The following is a 21326-nucleotide window of genomic DNA, read 5'->3' on the forward strand; positions in this document are numbered from 1 at the left end:
AAGATAGCAGTGGGAAACGACTGACTTGTGCAACAGTGAAAGTAAAGTGATTAAAAACAAAAAGCAAATTGTGCCTAAAGTATAAAGCAAGTGGATCAAATGAAACATATGAAAAGGTAGCAAAGATGCAGAAACGAGTCAAGAAAGTTAAAGCAGTTGGTGAGGTTATTCTTGTGGGAAAATATTTTTTTTAATCGAGCATTTCTACAAATATATTTGTGTCAAGTAGGTGAAACAAGAGATGTACAGTCTGTTGCACGTTTTACTATGGGCGTAAAACGCGTTTATTGGGGTGTATTAACTTCCAAGTGCTTAACACCGCTAGGCTCTGTTGTATGTATTTATTCAGCTTTAGGAGTCGCCAGTTGCCGTATAGACAACGTCACAAGTATTCCAAGGTCAAGTTCAAAGTAATAAAGACGATACACCGATTAGTAAGGTCCAAACGATAATATTTATTATACAGTAATAATAAATATTCATGCACACACTAAGAGACTAAGCTATGACTAAACTAAAGTAATCAGAATACTTATCTAACAGGAACAGGCAAGGTCAGGGAGCGAGGCCTTCGTCCTGGTCTTGGGGCTGCAACCTTCAGCAAGCGTTCTGGTCACTGGGGGTTCTAGCGGGCTTAGTTCGCGTAGCGAGCGTCGTACTGGCACTTACGGTTCGGCGGCTGGTGCTCAACGGCTGGAGTCAGGTAGATCTTCTAAGTTGTGGTCAGAGCCGGAGCACGGAAAAAACAGACCGGACAACACGAGGTCCCTATCTTTTATAGGGGTTCCATTGTCCTTCCCTCTTCTCGGGCGGGCTCTACCTATTGGATCAATTTCTTATCGATACTGGATTAATTCCCCAATGCGAGGGGGTCTCCGTGATGGAGGGGGCGTTTCTTATGCCCTTTTGTTTGGAGGTTTCTGGTGCCTCGATGTCTGGGCCTTGATTAGAATGTGTCCATTCAGAACCAAATGTATCTATTGTGTGGGTGTTCAAGTCTGATGGCCTCATTAGCATGCAAAGCGTTTTGCCATTTGCACCTAGCTAAGGTCTTCTCACCTGAGCCCAAACTGGTTTCTGCTGCTGCAGAATGCAAACTGCTCTTTGCAGACTGCTGTTCTGGCTAAACTGTCTGTTTCCCAGCAGTCTTAGCGGTTGACCTATTTTGTAGCTCAGCATCCATTTTAGGTGGCTACAAGTCCATTGACAGATGACCAAGTCATGACACACATACAAAACCAACCCTTCGGCGTTCATGGAGGAGACTGGGCTGGTTTTTCAGTACAGAAATTGAATTTGCCGTTGTGGAGCAAGTAGTGAAAGAGTCTGAACTGGACTAGCCTTACAAATACTGTGGCTACAAGAGGAGGTCAAAGGCTAGGAATCCTGTAGCGAGTAACTCACCTCCTGCCAGCATAAAGACTGTCCACCATCTACAGGCACGGTGAGGAGTGTGATTGAATACTCCACACTTGGCTGAATGCGTGCAGCTCCAACAACACTCCAGAAATTTAACACCAACCAGCAGCCCGCTTGATTGGCACCCCATCCACAAACATTCACTCCCTCCTACACTAACGCACAAAGGCAGCAGCATTTACCGTCTACAACATGCACTGCAGGAACATACCATGGCTCCTTAGGCAGCACCTTCTAAACCATGACTACCACCATCTAGAGCGCAACAGACACCTACAGATGCTGAAAGATGCCCTCGTACGAACGGGATATGGCGCTCGACTCATTGATCGACAGTTCCACCGCGCCACAGCAAAAAACCGCACCGACCTCCTCAGAAGACAAACACGGGACACCACTGACAGAGTACCCTTCGTCGTCCAGTACTTTCCTGGGGCGGAGAAACTACGACATCTTCTTCGCAGCCTCCAACACATCATCAGCGAGGATGGACATCTTGCCAAGGTCATCCCCACACCCCCACTACTGGCCTTCAAACAACCGCGCAACCTCAAACAAACCATTGTTTGCAGCAAATTACCCAGCCTTCAGAACAGCAACCACAACACCACAAAACCCTGCCAGGGTAATCTCTGCAAGACATGCCAGATCATCGACATGGACACCACCATTACACGTGGAAACACCACCCACCAGGTACGCGGCGCATACTCGTGCGACTCGACCAATGTAGTCTACCTCATACGCTGCAGGAAAGGATGTCCCGAAGCGTGGTACATTGGCGAGACCATGCAGACACTGCGACAACGTATAAACGGGCATCGTGCGACTATCAACAGGCAGGACTGTTCCCTTCCAGTTGGGGAACACTTCAGCAGTCAAGGACATTCAGCCTCTGATCTCCGGGTCAGCATTCTACAAGGAGGCCTTCAGGAGACGCGACAACGCAAAATTGCTGAGCAAAAACTTATAGCTAAGTTCCGCACGCATGAATGCGGACTCAACCGGGATCTGGGATTCATGTCGCATTACATTCGGCCCCCACCAACAAGCCTGGACTTGCAGAGGCCTACCGACTGAACTGGCTTGGGACAATTCACACCTCTTTAACCTGGAGTTACCTCTCTCTCTGCATCTTTGATGATTTGATTGCCTGCAGGTGCTCGCATTCCGGGGCATCTCTGACTGTGTCTATATAAACATTTCTGGAACAAGCCTTTCCATTCACCTGAAGAAGGAGCCGTGCTCCGAAAGCTCGTGTTTGAAACAAACCTGTTGGACTTTAACCTGGTGTTGTAAGACTTCTTACTGTGCTCACCCCAGTCCAACGCCGGCATCTCCACATCATGACCATCTAGAAGGACAAGGGCAGCAGCCACATGGGAACACCACCACCAGAAATATCTCCTCCAAGCCACTTGTCATCCTGACTTGGAAGGATATCGCCATTTCTTCACTTGCTGGGTCAAAATCCTGGAACTCCCTCCCTAACAGCACTATGGACTGCAGCAGTTCAAGAAGGGGGCTCACCCGACCTTCTCAAGGGCAATTAGAGATGGGCAATAAATGCTGGCCCAGCCAGCAATGTCCACATCACATAAATGAATTTTAAAAATACAATTGAAAAATGAGGCAGTTAATTATGGCTGGCAAAAGTCAAATTGAAACAAGCACTGGATCCTTCCTAATGTGCTTTATACAAAAGTACTTATGAAGTGGCCTATCAAATTGATATTTGAGAGTTCCTTAAGGGAATAATTAGAAATGGGGATAGGGTTCAAGAATTGGAAAGTAGTTAACATACAATGTCATTAAAATGGGGCATCAGGACAACCCAGGACACAACAGGTCAGTGAGCCGAATATCTCTTGTGGGTAGAATGTTCGGCATCCTGAGAGGGGGGGTAATGAAATATCTCAATGGATAGATTCAGTATGCTAAATGCTCCACAAACATCGTAATTCTGAATTTAAAAATTCACTGAGAAAAAGTTACTGTTTGAGATGGTAAAATCAGATCTTTCAACCCAAACTTAATTACACGATGCACGTGTTTTTTCCCTTTGCAGATTCCAGTTAATGGGCCCACTCCAGAAAGTCGTCATTCCCACAGTGCCTGTTCGTGGAAAGGTGGTGTGCTGATTGCTGGAGGACTAGGAGCGGCTCGGATCCCTTTAGCATCCATTTTTCATCTTCGACCAACCTTGTCTGGATTTATTTGGGACAGAATAGAAACAGTTTCTTCTTTCATTCCAAGGTACAAATATAAATCTTTAACAGCACAAACCAAAATTGATAGCTATTTTTCTCCCTTTTTGTTTAGCCTGTATCCAATACCATCCTCCATTTATACATCCAGGATGTATCACTACAATTCTTTGGGTCGCCTGTCAAATGACACTGTTATGAATAATAATGTCAAGAATAATGTAAAGATTACAATGCCGATTACACTCCATTTATTGTCTGCGTAGCATCTGGGAAACGTCGAGATTTATTTCATTGATTATTATGTGCATTCAAAATATGATTTTTCTTTAGTTTTAATCCTGTTATCTCTTTAATTTTATTTAAGCATATTTTTATGCTCATCAAAATGAAGGATCAATAGAATCCTTTTATCATCTTTGTCACCTGTTGCCAGCATTAGGCACAACATGTGACTAAAATTGCCTCTACTGTGAAATTGTGAATTTTTACACTTTGAAGAGCAGTCATCATTATCATAGAATTTACAGTGCCGAAGGAAGCCAATTGGCCCATTGAGTCTGCACCTGCCCTTGGAAAGAGCACCCTACTTCAGCCCACACCTCCCCCCTCTTTTCTCCCCCTCCCCCCTCTTTTCTCCCCCTCCCCCCTCTTTTCTCCCCCTCCCCCCTCTTTTCTCCCCCTCCCCCCATCCGCATAACCCAGTAACCCCACCTAATCTTTTGGACACTATAAATCCACCTAACCTGCTCATCTTTGGACTGTGGAGGAAACTGGACCACCTGGAGGAAACCCACACAGACACAGGAGAAAAAGCAAACCCACACACCCGAGGCCGGAATTGAATTCGGGGGAGGGAGCTGTAAAGCAGCAGTGCTAACCACTGTGTCACCCATCTCCACACAGACATTCACCCAAGGCCGGATTTGAACCCTGGTCCCTGGAGTTGTGAGGCAGCAGTGCTAACCATGTGCCACCGTGCCGACCACTGTGTCACCTTGCCTCCCACAGCTATCTCCTGTATCTTATTTGCAGGTATCTCCTGTAAAAACTGAGCAAATTGTACAAAATAGCCTTCCCAGTAAATGAGGTATTGTAGCCTAGGAAAACTAAAAAGCTTGTGTGCATGCAAGGGCCTTGATTTTATCTTGAGGTTTTTGGTGGGTGGTTAAGTTGGGTTACTTTCACTTCCAGGCTTTTTAATGTGTTTTCAATCCATATCATACTCGTAGCAAATGGAGAGTTGGCCAAGGCGAGGCTGCTGGACTCTGCATATTTAATTAAGGACTGGGCAGCACGGTGGTAGCACTGCTACCTCACAGCGCCAGAGACCCGTGTTCTATTCCAACCTCAGGTGACTGTCTGTTCTTTCATGTCTGCGTGGGTTCCTCCAGGTGCTGTGGTTTCCTCCCATAGTCCAAAGATGTGTAGGTTAGGTGGATTGGATATGCTAAATTGTCCCCAGGTGGTGTTACAGGGATAGGGTGTGGATTGGGCCTAGGTAAGGGTAGTCTTTGAGGGTCAGTGCAGACTCAATGGGACGAATGGCCTCTTTCTGCGCTAAGGATTCTATGATTCTTCTATGATGACTCTGTCAGCTTTGGACTGGTGGCAGAGGCTTGAGGACATTAGGATTAAAATTTACTCTCGAGGATGTTTGACCATTTTCAATTACTTTACAGATACTCTCACACGGCCCATATTATTGGTGATAAACTTCTTTTACTCGGAGGAGTGACAATCCAATCTGATTCAATCCCCGAAGTAACTCTTATTGACCTTAAAACAGGACAAAGTTTTGACTACTGCATTGACTCAGTAAGTAATAATTGTTTAAACAATATATCAGATGAAAACAAAATGCATGTGCTGCATTTGGTTCTCAAATTTATTTCTTCAGCATTTTTGCTTATTTTTTGACTTTTGGAAACAATCAGTGACATAACCTGTAAACACGTTTCACGGCACAGCGGTCTAATTGTGCTTCAACTTCAAAGAAGCTGGTTCCATGTCATAATGGCACAGGAAGAGGTTATTGCCCATCAAATCCATGCTGGCTCTCTATAGAGCAACACAGTTGAGTTGTATTTCCCCAGTAACACTGAAAATGTATTTCTCTTTTACGATCCCAGTTGGCGTCATAACTGGACAGGAGAACCCCAGAATGAGATTCTGACTCAAAAGACTGTAACTTTTACTTCTTTTTTAAGAAAACATGAAGAAGCAGTCACAGGACCCCTAATTAGTTTTTACAACAAGGAAAAAACATATTAAACATGAAAAGTCGGATTATGATACAATGTCTTATACTCTTTCTTCCCCCCCCCAACCCCACTTCACAAATATACAGACTATAAGGTTAACACAGATTACAAAGAATATTTTAAACCTGTGTTTTTCAAATTTTTCTCCCCGGGATCCACTTTTGCCAGCCAGGCATCCTTCGCAACCCATGCCACGTTCGCTTACCTTTAACGCGAAGGGAAGCCTGCTTAGCCATCACAATATCACTCCTATCAGGTTCACAGTAGAAGGCAATGCGCATATCAAGTGCAGACTTCAGCCAGTTCCTTTATGGCATCTTCATCTTTGTGAGAACGGAAAATCCAACTTCGCACATGTAGGTTGCCGTTAAAGACAATAGCAACAAAATGCTAGTTTTACTCAGTACTGGATAATCCTGGGAGATGCTACTCCAGAATGCTGACAGCCTCATGGGATTTTGCCGTGTTTTTAATGTGCTATCATAGGTCAGGTCAGAAGCTCAGTCTTTCCATTTTGAGTCAGCTGTAAGTTAATAGCTAACTCTGGGGTCTCAACCTCAAAAGGGATTTTTCACCCACCACCCACCCACCACAATTATGATCAACTTGATTCTCAGAATGATTTTGAGGAACATGAATAGACTAAATATTAGCATTTGGACTTGCTACTAAAATGCTAGCTAATCGTCCATGCCTTTGCTCATGGTATATTTGTACGCTGTTTTGACATTCCCATGACTACGTAAGCAGTCTTTTAAAATATCACTGTGCACTTGCCTTGGGATGAAAGGTAAGTAGGCAACAAAACGTAAACCATAGAGGTTAAAGCAAGTAATTAATTTGTTAAAACATTTAATGAGACAATTTTGTATAGTTGTGTGGTATAATCATTTGAGTGCTTTAAAAAAAAAAGTCAGTGTTGGTTTATCCAGTATGAAGATTGAAAGCCCCAAAGTGAAAAGAAAGTGTAGTTATCTATATAAATGTGGGGAAGTGGTCAGGGAATCTGGACAGGGGAGTTTAGGGGTTGAAAGCTCATGGGGGAGCATGAGAAACAAGTGGCAGGCTCAGCCATTAGTGGGTGGGAGTAGATATATCCTAGTACAAGATTGAAAAGGGCTGAATCAATGCAGGAGTCCCACAGGCTTGCAAGCTCAGTTTGACAGCTAAACCTTGATATTGGATACTCCATTATAATTGTTTTTTTAAAAACTATTTTTATTCTCCTTTTTCACATTTTCTCCCAAATTTACACCCAACAATAAACAACAATCAATAACGAATGTAATGTCCCCCAACCCTCCCAGCCACCTTCCCCCGAATGTTCGATGTAATCCAATTCTCGAAAGTGCATAATGAATAATGCCAATGAATTGTAGAACTCCTCCATCCTTCCCCTCAGTTCAAATTTGACCTTATCAAGTGTCAAGAATTCCAGCAGGTTCCCCCGCCACGCCAGGACACAGGGTGGAGAGGTTTATCTCCACCCTAACAGGATCTGCCTTTGGGTGATCAACGAGGCAAAGGCTACATCTGCCTCCGCACCCGTTTCCAACCTCTGCTGGTCCAACACCCCGAATATGGCCTCCCGAGGGCCCGAGTCCAGTTTCACGTGCACCACATTAGAGGTTACCCTAAAAACTTCCTTCCAGTAATCCTCCAGCTTTGGACAGGGCCACCCCCGCAATGTTCACACACATCTTCTACCCCCTCAAAGAGCCTGCTCATCCTTGCCCTTGTAAGGTGTGTTCTATACACCACCTTCAGCTGTATCAGTCCCAACCTCGCACACGAGATGGAGGCATTCAACTTCCGGAGCACCCACACCAGAACTCCCTCTTCCATACCCTCTCCCAACTCTTCCTCCCATTTTGCCTTGATCCCTTCCAACGGCGCCTTCTCCTCCTCCAAAATAGTCCCATACACCGCCAATACTACCCCCTTCTCCAGTCCCGCTGTCGTCAGCACCTCTTCCAGCAATGTGGAAGCCGTCTCTACTGGAAATCTTTGTATCTCCTTTCTGGCAAAGTCTCAGACCTGCATGTATCTAAATATTTCCCCCTGCTCCAGCCCATACTTCGCTCCCAGCTCCTTCAATCCTGCAAACCAACCCCAAGAAACAAATCTTTTAGTGTCCTAATTCCTTTCTCCTCCCATCTCCGAAAATTTCCATCCCACTTCCCTGGCTCAAATCTATGGTTCCCCCGAATCGGCATTTTCCTTGACCCTGCCCCCAACCCGAAGTGTCGGCGAAACTGCCTCCAAATTCTCAACGAAGCTATTACTACCAGACTCCCCGAGTATCTTCCCGGGGCCGTCGGGAGTGGCGCTGTTGCTAGCACCTTCAATCCTGACCTCCTACACAAACTCTCCTCCATTTTGACCCATTGGGAGTTAACCCCTCTGACCCAGCTCCGTACCTTCTCCACACTCCCCGCCCAGTAATAATACATCAGTTCAGAAGACCCAAACACACTGCCTGCCTTCCTCTCTGTAGTAGCCCCTTTCTAATTCTGTCCATCTTCCCTCCCCATATGAACGGGGTAATCATCCCTTCAATCTTTCTAAAAAATGCCTTTGGCAGGAAAATAGGCAGGCATTGGAAAATAAACAGGAATCGCGGTAGCACATTCATTTTAACCGCCTGTACCCGACCCGCCAGTGACAGAGGGAGACCATCCCACCTTGCCAAATCAGCTTTCATCCTCCACACCAAACTAGAAATGTTGTACCTACGGACCCCCCCCCCCCAAATCCCGAGCAACCTGCACCCCCATGTATCTAAAGTGGTTCCTTGCCCTACGGAATGGCAGCCCCCCCCCAACCCCAGGTCGAGACACCACAAAATATTCACTCTTGTCTTAGATTTAACTTGTACCCCAAGAAAGACCCAAACAGCCGAAGCAGCTCCAGTATTCCCCCTATTGACACACTCGGTTCCGACACATATAACAAATCATCAGTATATAAGGACACCCTATGCTCCATCGCCCCCCCCCCCCCCATCCCTTTCCATACCCCTTAATTTCTGAAAGCAATGGCTCAATCGCGAGTTTCCATTATAATTGTTTTTTTTTAAATCTTTTTATTGGCTTTTCTCTTATTTATCAACAGTTGTGTGTATACATTACATTTTCTTGCCTGCGCTAATTTACTTTATTGTACAGAGTCCATTATAATTGTTGACCATGCCTTTGGTAAAAGACATTACTCATGATACAAGACATAAGAGTAATGTGGAGAGAAACTACATCAATTGCAAAACATTTATTGTGGTATAGACAGTGAGATGGATTGTTAATTATTTCCTCCTTGCTTGCAGAATCTTGTGAAGTGGCCTCTAATGTTGCACAATCACAGTAGTGTGTTATTAGTGAAGGAGTGTCAAGTGCTGGTTATAGGAGGAGGAGGGAACTGCTTCTCATTTGGAACTCACCTGAATCATCAACCAATTCTATTGAAGCTACCCGAGATCAGGTGAACCTGTGCACTTAAGAGGCTCAAAGTGCAGCCGATGTGCAATCAGAAGCCTTGTTAGTGAAATATTACCTTTCCTGAAACCTTTTAAAGTCATGAACCCAACAGCTGTTCTATCGAATTTGTTCAAAGCTTCATGTGAATCTTCAGTGTCAATGATCTAGGCAAACACCATCGGTCATTATCAACAAAATGTATATTGTTACACTTTTAGTGTTTTTACATGCTTTCCATTTTTAGGGATCAATGCAACATTTAATTGTAAAAATTATTTTTGGGTTAGCACAATGAAAATAAAATTTGGAGTTGAATTAGTATTAGGAAATGTATGTCCCCATAATTTCAAATTTGCCCCCGAGAGCAATCTGTCATTTGAACACTTACCCTGTCTCCATAAGGATGATAAAAACATCTGTAATTGGACCAGTTTTCGGTTAGTTATAAGATAACATTTGCCTGCCAACTTTGAACAGTAAAAAAAGGCAGGTGGAGCAAATCTGAAGTGGATGTTGTCTTTTATTGTAAGGGGAATGGAATACAAAAATAGGGAAGCTTGGCTACAATTGTACAAGGTATTCATGAGACCACGTGTTGAGTATGGTGTACAAGTCTCTTACTTAAGAAAAGATATAAACGCATTAGTAGTTGAGAGAGGAGGTTTGCTCAACTGATAGCTCGGATGGGGGAGGCAGGTTATCTTATGAAGACAGGTTGGACTATGTTCATTGGAGTTTTGAGGAATGAGCGATGATCTTATTAAAACAAATAAGATCCTTTGGAGACTTGACAGGGTGGATGCTGAAAGGATGTTTCCCCTTGTGAGGGAGGCTAGAACTAGGGGATACAGTTTAAAAATAAGGTGTCCCCAATTTAAGATGGAAATGGGGAGAATTATTTTCTCTGAGGGTTGAGAGTCTTTGGAACTCTCTTCCCAGACAGCAATGGAGGCAGGGTTGTTGAATATTTTTACGGTAGTGGTAGATAACTTCTTGACTAAAGGGTATTGGTGGGGAGGAGGGAATGCGGAATTGGGGCACAATCAGGTCAGCCATGATCTTATTCAATGGCGGAGAATGTTTGTATGAGCTAGAATAGAAAGAATCATATTTGAAAATGGTGCAAAAAGCTGCTGCAAATTTGCAGCTATTTCTGTATTACATAGAACATAGAACAGTACAGCACAGAACAGGCCCTTCGGCCCTCAATGTTGTGCCGAGCCATGATCACCCTACTCAAACCCACGTATCCACCCTATACCCGTAACCCAACAACCCCCCCCTTAACCTTACTTTTATTAGGACACTACGGGCAATTTAGCATGGCCAATCCACCTAACCCGCACATCTTTGGACTGTGGGAGGAAACCGGAGCACCCGGAGGAAACCCACGCAAACAGGGGGAGGACGTACAGACTCCACACAGACAGTGACCCAGCCGGGAATCGAACCTGGGACCCTGGAGCTGTGAAGCATTTATGCTAACCACCATGCTACCCTGCTGCCCTCCCATGCTACCCTGCTGCCCTGCTATTCTGAGAAGAAAAGCTCTTCAACAAAATGGAACCATTTCTGTTTCAGCTTACTGCATCAGCTGAATGAGTTCAATTCACACAGGAACATGCTTACAAACTGTAAGCCAAGATATTTAGTAAATGCGATACATTCTGCATCTCTCTGCACAATTGGCCAAGGAGTGTCAAGATAACTCTCCCTTTTGCAATACACAAGGAGGCCATTTAGCCCATCGTGACTGCACTGGCTCTTTGAATAAGCAATTGACCTAGTGTCATCCCCCCCCCCCCCCCCCCCCCCTCTCTCCCCAAAGCCCCACACACCCTTATTTTTCAGATAACAATCTAATTCCCCTTTGAGCGCCTTGATTGAACCTGCCCACTTTCAGGTAGTGCACCCCAAACCGGAGTCACTTGTTGCAAAAAAAACTTCTATAAAAGTGAAAGGAATCAGTATTATCAGCAGTTTAGTCTTGGGAGACCATTCAGGGTTACTGATACTTTGCCGTTCTTCGCAAAAGTGAAAATGTATTTTTGGAAAATATTTACACTGTATGCACTTTATTTTTCTATCCTATACCTTAAAGTGAGGTGGTTAGTTTGTTTACAAATACATTCACTTTTTAAATATTGTTTTGTTATACTATCGGAAGTATTTTCTAAGCTGAAGTGAAGTCTCAAGGAATGGTCCCTGGCATGAGCAGTGGTAGTTTGAATTTGTGGATATGTGCCAAAGAATGTAATAAATTAATTATTGAATTATGGTGCTCCTCAAGCCAAATGTCTACAACTGTTATAAATAAAACTACTGATTCTGATCTGGGAAGTGTACCTTTAAAACTGAAATATTTTCTTACCGTGGAAATTGTCAAATTGTACTCCACCATCCCATAATTCTTGATCCCAGATTTATTTTAAAATATTGGTCAATTTGCAAATATATAGGTGTAATATATTTATTTAAGGCAGTCACAAGGCAGTAAGGTGTTCAATTGATAATCTTAGACATTTTGTTTTGATGTCTGACCAATAATTACGTTTTCAAAGACAAATTCTGATGTTACGTTTCATAGAACTCTTCTATACACTTTAAAAATATTGTTTTGTTACACTATTGGAAGTATTTTCTAAGCTGAAGTGAAGTCTCAAGATCGGTCCCTGGCACTAAACCAGTTGATTTGAAACATTCTCTAGTAAAACTGCATTGTAGCTGATCCTGTTGGTAGACAGCTCATGAATAGAACCTCCTCCCTTAACAAAGCATGTTATCTTCAAAAAACCAGTTCAGTCACAGTTACCGCATTGAATTTCCCTCAAGGGTATCAATGTGAAATGCCGTGCGATTTCTTCAGAAGCACCTGCAATTGCTGTTTTGTTAAAGTCATGTCACCACCTTTTTCCACGAGGTGAGAATATTTTTATTCATAATACCCACCTGATTCCCAGCAGTCACACCACTCGAGTTTAAAAGAACTGTTAGCATTGAGAGTCATAGACTTGTTGCCAGATGCTGGCCATTCACTATAGCTGGTGCAATAGAGCAATCCAATTTGTTCCATTACTCACTCTGACCAAGTGGTCAAATATGCAAAATAGCCCAATCAATTCATTGGAGATTATCTTTCCAAAGATCCAAACAGTAGGAATGTAATTTTCAAGGGTTCTTAACATGCCTGATGTATGTTTTCACCCAATGCCAAATTCCATACTTTAGTTGTTTTTCATATGTCTTGGGTTAGCAGTGTGGAAAATCTAAATTAGAGTAGCAAGAGGGTAAATGTCTGCCTGTTTCTGGTAAAAGCTTCTAGGGCATGTCAAAAGTTGTGTTAGGGGTAAATACAACTTGAGGATTTATTGATATTTGAAGGGGCACAGATTAATGAAAGAGAAGGATTTCTCCTCATTCCTAGATCAATTACTGAGACCTTGCAAGACTAATGCAGCAGTGGAAGACTGGGTGTAATTAACCAAGTCCCATTTGACTGAACCTGGTGATAACTTGTCTTCCATGATATAGGGAAAAGCCTAGATTTTCTGATTTGGTGGTTATCTGCAAATTACCCAGATGTAAGTAGCAAAGTGTCAGCTGTAGCTCAGTGATAGAATTATCACCTGTTAAGATCAATGGAACTCTTAGAAAGTTAACTCGATAAAATCCTGTTCTGCACCCATTTCCCATTTTGTTTTTTTTAAATTATCAATGGGATGTGCATGCAACTGGTATGACTCCATTTATTTCAGCTTCCAATTTCAATATTCCAGAAGATGTAGGGGTAAGCCCTCCTAAACTACCGTGCCCTTGTCACTTTTGCTTTCAAAATGTTGGGGATATGTCGGGATAAAACTTCATTCAAAACATGGAGAAATTAATCTAAAACTTTGTAGCCTTTTTATTCTTGGGAGTGGTTGCTTCCTTGTATCAGAAGTTTCAAATATCTCTTGAAGTTAATCCTCATGATTACTGGGAACACAGAAAAAATTAGTAATATTCCATAGAGGTACCACAACGCAAGTCACAGACAGCTTAGTGCATCCTTTTATTCCAGAAGAAATAGTTAACTCTGTATTTCAATTTCTAGTTATAAATTACACATTCCAGGTAATGAATTCCATTTGACAGATAAAACATTGAAGCTTTAAGATAATTGAAATCTGATTACCTGGTAACAATTTATTTCATTCTTTAAAAAGAGGCACAATTTAAATCTGAGTCAGTATAGTAATTTGAGTAAACCCTATTATGACTACTGCAGGTAGCATCAGAGTGATGCCTCATTAGGCACTTATTTAGCAGGGCATGCACTTTCTAGACTCAAAGTAAGTTAGTATATTGATTTAGCACAATTGTGCTGCAAGGAATGAACATTTATGTGTAGCGTTCCATTAGTTATATCAACACAATCACAATTTTAAATATTTGTTGCACCCAAGAGCAGTTATGCTTATGTTTTGTGCAAATTTTTATGCTGGTTCAAAGATTAATTTTTGAGGGAATCAGGCCTTCGTTAAAAGTGGGCATAATCCCAGGTCGAAAATTGAGAGAGAGATTCTGCCAATACATTGGTTTGGAAAGACTCTTCACTTTGCACCTATTTTCTTATTTAAAACACTATTTACTAAGAATTTGACTGGGTGTACAATACAATTGCCAGCATTTGATATCCATCTCCTTGAGAAGGTGGCGATGAGTTTATTTTTCATGATAAACCCATTTTGTAAAAAAAAAACACCAAGCTCAAGGAATTCTTGCAAATGGAAAAAAAAATTAAGATTTTATACATTGGTTCATTGGAGATTTAATGTTTACAGAAATTTGAAGTGCAACAAAGCAAAAACCTGATCCCTAAATATCTTCCTCTGTGTAAGATAAACATGTATTTTATTAATGCTATTTAAATATTCTTGAGTCAAATCAATACATTGAAACCTGCATAAATTCACTGCTTGCTAAGTTACACAATGATGCGATGGAACGACTGCACTGTTGAGGTGGTTGCTCCCCAATCTGCAGCTTTCTGGTATACACCCTTCTCAAGGAGGTACTGCCTTCCACGATAGTTTGGAAGTTCAAAGAAAACCCATGCACCATCCAGGACATTACAGGAATCAATATCTTGAATGTGGAATTGTTCAAAGACAGATGGACAGTCGTCTGTATATTCTATTGTTTGAGTTTCATAATCACCTTTGTTGCAGATTCTGATCTTGTAATTGCCTGTGGCTGTCTGTAAAACACAAAGTACCATGAAAACAATGGCATTCAGTTGTTGAAAATAAGAATTTACTTCTTGTTTGTTATTGTTACATTAATTTGCTCCTTTTCTCTCTTCAAAGGCAGTGATTTCTTGCTAGATGCCTGCCCAGATACCATTGTTCTAGAAGTGTAGATCGTCAGCTGGCCATTTAAACAGACACACGATTATAGCACAAGAGATCTTGGCCTCGCCCACACAGTTCCAGCAGGGATTATTTTATCGGAATCAAGGGCAGAAACCTTGTTGATTTTATCTTTTACACATCCAGGAACACAGGTGAACCATAGTGACCTAGCTAACTCAGATCAGTGAGTTCAATTCCTACTGGAATTGTACCCAATTCTTTACTGGTCAGTATTGCCTATCAGTTCACCAGTTGGACCAATAATGCTGATGGGATAGCAAGTCTAAATTTCCAAAACCATTATCTATGAACTGGGTTATGATGAAAGGTCACTAACCTGAAACCAGAGGTTCTCTAATCGATGCTTCCAGAGTAGTTGAATAGTTCAGTATTTTCACTTCAGATTATCAGTATTGACAGTACTTTGTTCATCTATCAATTATAATGTTTTATTCAAGTTTGGTAAATCCAAACTGGACTAAACCAACACAATTTTCCTTATGCTTTAATCAGCTCTCAAAAATCGGGAAATATTTTCCATTAGGTTATGCCATTTCTCCATTTAACTTATTTTTTTATAAACTTATTTGCAAAACCTGCAAGCAAATGTTTTTGTTTTCTTTTAAAAGAAAATTTAGAGTACCCAATTCTTTTTCCAATTAAGGGGCAATTTAGCGTGGCCAATCCACCTAGCCTGCACATCTTTTGGGTTGTGGGGGCAAAACTCGCGCAAACATGGGGAAAATATGCAAACTCCACATGGACAGTGACCCAGAGCCGGGATCGAACCTGGGACTTCGGCACCGTGAGGCAGCAGGGCTAACCCACTGCGCCACTGTGCTGTCCCTCCTGCAAGCAAATGTGACAGCTGTACCATAAGAAATAGGAACAGGAGTAGGCCATTCAACCCTTTGAGCCGGCTTTGCCATTTAATAAGATCATGGCTGATCCTCTTTCCTGCCTTCTGTCCATAACCCTCAATTCCGCTACTGATTTAAAACCTATCGATATCAGCCGTTCAAGTACTTGGCCGTCACAGTTTCCTGGGGGTAAATAATTTCAAAGATTCATCCTGGTTTGAGAGAATTTCTTCCTGTGTATACAAATATTAAAAACTTTGTATTACTGATATTTAATTTTGCTTTTTAACGGAGTAGACAACTATCATAGTACTCTAATGCTCAGTTTACAAGGTGTTTTGCTCACCAGTTATGAGAGGTCAGTAGAGTTTCATACAAATATTAACCAGCTTACTACTATAAACATTCAAATGTTTAGAAGTGCATGCAAAAGAAAACCTACTTGTTGGATCTTGTGGCATGAAGCAATACGATCATTGAATCCCATCCAACTCTTATAGTCAGGATATTCTCTCTTGGTAAGAACATACAAATATCCTGTAAAGTTTGATTGCTCGTAAACTGCCCAAGCCCCATTCTCAACTCTGATAGAGTTACAACGGGTTAGAGAACTGTGAAAATCTGAGCAATCATTGTCACATTCGTAGCGACGGCCCAGAAAATTCTTCTCTTCAAAGAAAGTGATCTACAGTTAAATAAAGGAAAAATTAAATGTGTTATCTGACATTTTGAAAATTTAAAGTAATTATCTTTTTCTTCCATTTCCACGTTTAGCAACAGTTACTGGAAAAAAATTTGGTTGGTCCTCTATAATTTTGAGCAACATGTCATACCTGAGTATAAAGAGTATAAAGATATGTAGGTGTTTGACAGCCAAACAATTACCACGTTATTGACTAAGTTTGTTAAATTATATTTCCGTTTTTGTAAGATGTTGTACAAGCTCGGGCCGGCACGGTGGTGTGGTTGTTAGCACTGATTCCTCATGTCGCCAAGGATCCGGGTTCGATTCTGGCCTCAGGTCACTGTCTGTGTGGAGTTTTCACATTCTCTCCATGTCGGTGTGGGTATTGCCCCCACAACCCAAAGATGTGCAGGGTAGGTGGATTGGCTATACTAAATTGTCCATTAATTGGGGAGGAAAATGCATCGGGCACTATAAAAAAATCTCTTACAAGCTTAGATTTTGCAATTTGTTGCATTAATTTTTATTCTCCAATGTATATAAAGATATTTTTTTGGTTTACAACAATGAACCAGTTGAGAGTTTCCCCCCGTATTCCCATTGACTTTAGTTTTGCAAGGGTTTCTTGATGTCAAACTCAGTCAAATGTCAAGGGCATGCACACTGACCACACCTCTTGGATCAAGGCTGAAATGGGAGTGGAGTGGCTCTGTCAGAACCCAAACCGAGCATCAGTGAGCAGGCTATTGCTCAGTAAAATGTCACTTGCGCTTGCCATGTGCCTACCATTTCACTAAACTGTCACGTGTATTTTTGAATGCTGTTACCTGCCTCCTCAGTGTTCGGGTGACACAGTAGCACCGTGGTTAACACTGTTGCTTCACAGCGCCAGGGTCTCAAGTGCAATTCCTGGCTTGGTTCACTTGTTTGTGCGGAATTTGCACATTCTCCCCGTGACTGTGGCTTTCCTCCCACAAGTCCCGAAAGACGGGCAGTTAGGGGAATTGGACATTTTGAATTCTCAGTGTACCCAAACAGGCACTGGAGTGTGGTGACTCGGGGATTTTCAGAGTAACTTAATTGCAGTGTTAATGTAAGCCTACTTGTGACACAAGATTATTATTACTGCAGTTCTGAGTTAGGTACCATCTGTAAACTTTTAGGTTATGTCCTGTATACCCAAATCCAGGCTTTAAAATGCTTATCAAAACATGCAGTGCTCCCAACTGAATGGAGGACATGACTGCACATTTCCTTCCACTCTGGAAAACATCCATTCATTGCTACTGCACTCTGCTTCCTTTCCCTCGGGCAGATTTGTATCCATTCAGCCACTGCACCATTAATCCCATGGGCTTCAATATTGATAAATCTATTATGTGGTACTTTAGCAAAGGCATTTTGAAATTCCATCTACACAGCAGGAATCGCAGAGCCCTCATTTACCCTTTCCATTACAACTTGCTATTTAAAAAATTCTCAGGAGAACAATTCCAGATTCTCTCCTCATACTCATACCATCGAAGTGGCCTCCAACTCAAAGCCCTGACATTCTTTCTGAAGTGTGATGCCCCGAATTGGACACATGTTCTCAGATATCTGCAGTGATTTACAAAAGGTACCATCACTACCATGTTTTTCTGTTCTGTATCTATTTATAAAGCCAAGGATCTCGTGCTTTTTTAACATTTTTATCAACTTGTCCAGTCACCTTCAAAGATTTGTATGTATAGTCAGTCACTTTGTTCTAAAAAAAAATGAAGATTTGCATGCATCCTTAAGTAATTTACAACCAAATTGAGTACTTTTGAATGGTTGACAATTATTGACCAGGGCACCGGGCAGAGCCGACTTCTCTTCAAAAATAGTGCCATGGGCCTTTAACCACTTGGAAGGACCAAATTATCATTCGAAAGGCAACGTTCTATCTCTTAACAGTTGTGTCAAAGCTATACAAGTGATTGCCAGAAGCTTCCAACAGAAGAAACGTGTAAATAGCTTCTCTGGGGATAGAGGTGGTGCTTCCCTGTTTTCTTCACTCCAATTTTCACCTTCAATTCTCCTTCGCCCTTGCAGGCACTCATTCATGTTTGGTTACACTTAACAGGAACAAGGAGGAGATTTCAAAGTTTGTAAGCTTGATTCACACTGGTGAGTACGCGAAGGAACTGCCCCATCTATCTCAGGTTTCAGAAATAGAGAAAAATACATTTTCTGGGACATCTGGTTCAGATACTTTGTGTGACTGTCAGCTCAATATCGGCCGGGGATAAGGCACTCCCACCTGGTAGTTTATAAATCATAAAGAGTGAGACCGTGAGAGATAAAGGCTTAAGTAATCTTAATTGACAACTCCAAATCCTAGCCGTAGTATTGAATCCTGAGATCAGGGTGAATGTTGCTAATCTGATTTTCCTTTCTTCACCGGAATGACAACAGGTTTATCTGACTTTGAGAGGCATGTCATCGAACTCCATCCTGCTCTGCCAAGTACACGCTGTACCCGATAGACTGTTGTAGACCTAGTACTGTCACGACTGTCCCAGTTATTAGCAAATTCGGAGATGAAATCAAACTGTCCTCTTTTCGAGCTATTAGTACAGCTTGACAACAACAGCCATTATAGGAGTTCCCAATCGGGGCTGGTTTAGCATAGTGGGCCAAACAGCTGGCTTGTAAAGCAGAACAAGGCCAGCAACATGGGTTCATTCCCCTACTGGCCTCCCCAAACAGGCACCAGAATGTGGCCACTAGGGGCTTTTCACAGTAACTTCTTTTTAAGCCTACTTGTGACAATAAGCGATTTTCATTTCATTTTTCAGTTCTTACCCGAATTCCATTGCTTAATGTTAGATAGTCGTTAGATGTTCTATTCCTTGCACGCACAAAAATTCAACCAGGCCTGCTTTCAAACGTAGCTTTTAGCGTCAGCAAATTGCACAATGTCACGAGACAAGAAAATGGCAAGCTGTCAGGTCTGTGATTATAGTGCAGGTAAGCGCTGTCAAAATGGGACCTATGTCACATGCCATTGATATATCAAAAGACAATCAATTAAACATTGCAGTTTCTTGTTAAACAACCTGAACAAAAATGGAATAGGCAGATATTCCAGTCATACTTACTTTCCCCATCTTTGAAGTCTGCTCACAGTTGTGCTGTGAGAAACATGGACACTGCTTTTATACGCTGCAGGATTTACAGGATCTTTTGTCATGGAAATTAGATCAAAATATCGAGTCAGTTATTTCAAATCCAGCAAGTTTTCTAGAAAAACTGATGGGATAATAAAATTACTAGACCGTGAATTCCTCTTAACTGTTTGTTATGTCCGTTGGACTATTGTTGTAGATAAATTTACCAGCTTTGCTGAATCAGTTCAATAAAAGCATTGAGGAGAATAATTAGTGTAATTTGTTTCAATCGAGCTGCTGAACAAAAATAAAGCTCGGGACAGATTTCCTGGCAACTCATCGGTAAAAATGTCATCTCTGAAACTCAGTTCAATCGCTGATGTGGAGAGTTTCTTCACCTTAGCTGCAGAAAAAGTTGGCTTTGGGAGAGCCGGCTGAGAGAAGTTTTAACCTTTGCACAGCTAAGAACTGATCAATTGATATGTTCATTCCGGATACCATTGAGACATCAGAAGATAATCTATTCTAACACTGCCGAACGACAGAGTTGTCATGCACACACACACACACCCTCCTAAACTGAGGCTGCAGATGAATGCGGACGGGATTGAGTTTAGGCACCATATGAATAAGAACCGTGCGAATGTGTTCAGTGAGAAAGTCAACATCTTCAAGAAAAACAATAAAACAGAGGTGGAAAATAATGGACGGCCTTTGTCAGGCAAGTTATTGCATTATGCCACAATTCAAAAGGATTCTGGACTATTAGTTTTACGAATTGAAGTGCTCAGATTGAAATATTGGTGTTACATCCGTTTGTTCAAAAATTGCAACTGCAATTCAATTTTTCTTAACCTACTTCTCTAAACTGACGTGCTTTAAATGGGTTATTATTAAACATTAAAACGTTACAAAAAAATAAACGAGACTCCTAAACCGTGAAAAGCACCTGATCTGGTTAACATCGTTACTGGAACCTGGCAAACGGTTTGCGATTTTGGCCAAAGGAGATACACGCAGAGGTAATTTGAGATAAAAGAAATAATAATCGCTTAATCACAAGTAGGCTTCAGTGAAGTTACTGTGAAAAGCCCCATCAAAAGGTTTCAATAATGCAAGGTGCGACGTGTTAACGCGGGCTGGAAGGAGAACATTGGCATTTAGAATCCAAATTACCCTCTTTTCGCCCCATCCGAAGTTCACTCCTGTGAGAAACAAAAAGTTCCTTCCTTGAATAACATCAAGCAGCACGAACTCCTACTTCAAATCACCGTTTCGAGTTATGTATGCTGTCCTCATTAACACGCGCTGAGCCTCAATGTATATATTCATGTCCGCGCGGAAGCAGAGTAGGATAACGTGTTTACTATTTTTAAATTATTCTGCCCATTTTAAAGCAACCGCAACCAATTTAGACAATCTATAAGAATAAGGAATTTGATGTTTCTTAAAGTCAGGGGTAAACTGAGAGGAGAGTAGTTTGGATTCTAAATGGAAAGAGGTTAAATGCCACTTTCTCATCTGAGCCTTTGTTAGCATGTTACGCGATTACATCTCATTTCGCTTACAGAAACCGCTTTACCTTCAATTCCCTCTGCCATGTATATTAGTTGGCCAAGATCGCAAACGAGTTTGGTTCCAGTATCAATGTTCCATAGGTATCTGCCTCGGGTTAGTCGAAAGGATCAGCTTTCTGTAGCCTCTTTATGGCGAAGGATCTGGGAAAGTAACATGGCTGGTATCAGCAAAACCCCCTCAGGGTATGAACTCCAGTCTCAGGATTTTGTGTACATAATCTAACAGTTCAGACATTCATAGCCTTAAGCCCACGATTCCAATCTCAATGGAGGCAACAGGTGACAATGATGTATTATAAGAAGCTGAACTCATT

The 21326-nt window shown here is 41.9% G+C and overlaps 2 protein-coding genes across 5 annotated transcripts in view; one reads left to right on the plus strand and one right to left on the minus strand.

The window, feature by feature from the left end:
* Positions 1-21326, plus strand: part of lcmt2 (leucine carboxyl methyltransferase 2) — an 87911-nt gene that overhangs the window by 37283 nt on the left and 29302 nt on the right. For 2 of the 4 annotated variants that reach the window (XM_038788999.1, XM_038789002.1), the window contains 3 exons: positions 3488-3675; positions 5309-5444; positions 9213-9685. In XM_038788999.1, coding sequence (XP_038644927.1) covers positions 3488-3675; positions 5309-5444; positions 9213-9371 — 483 coding nt within the window. In that variant the 3' untranslated portion in view covers positions 9372-9685. Of the gene's footprint in view, positions 1-3487; positions 3676-5308; positions 5445-9212; positions 9686-18740; positions 19834-21326 lie in introns of those variants that run through there. The other 2 variants (XM_038789001.1, XM_038789003.1) reach the window with 2 other exon arrangements.
* LOC119961758 (gamma-crystallin S-like) lies at positions 12676-20971 on the minus strand. The gene is made up of 4 exons (XM_038789019.1): positions 20612-20971; positions 19427-19508; positions 16059-16301; positions 12676-14602 (listed from the first exon to the last, which is right to left on the minus strand). Exons 2-4 carry the CDS (start codon positions 19433-19435, stop codon positions 14330-14332), a joined length of 525 nt encoding a protein of 174 aa, XP_038644947.1. The 5' UTR covers positions 19436-19508; positions 20612-20971; the 3' UTR covers positions 12676-14329.

The sequence above is a fragment of the Scyliorhinus canicula genome, chromosome 2 (genome assembly GCF_902713615.1).
Source record: "Scyliorhinus canicula chromosome 2, sScyCan1.1, whole genome shotgun sequence".
In the NCBI taxonomy this organism is placed as follows: domain Eukaryota; kingdom Metazoa; phylum Chordata; class Chondrichthyes; order Carcharhiniformes; family Scyliorhinidae; genus Scyliorhinus; species Scyliorhinus canicula.

Excerpts from the sequence above, each read along its gene's own strand:
- LOC119961758 (XM_038789019.1), bottom strand. Across the intron at positions 14,603-16,058 it reads CATGCCACAAGATCCAACAA|ACAGCCACAGGCAATTACAA; the intron begins GTAGGTTTTCTT and ends TGTGTTTTACAG.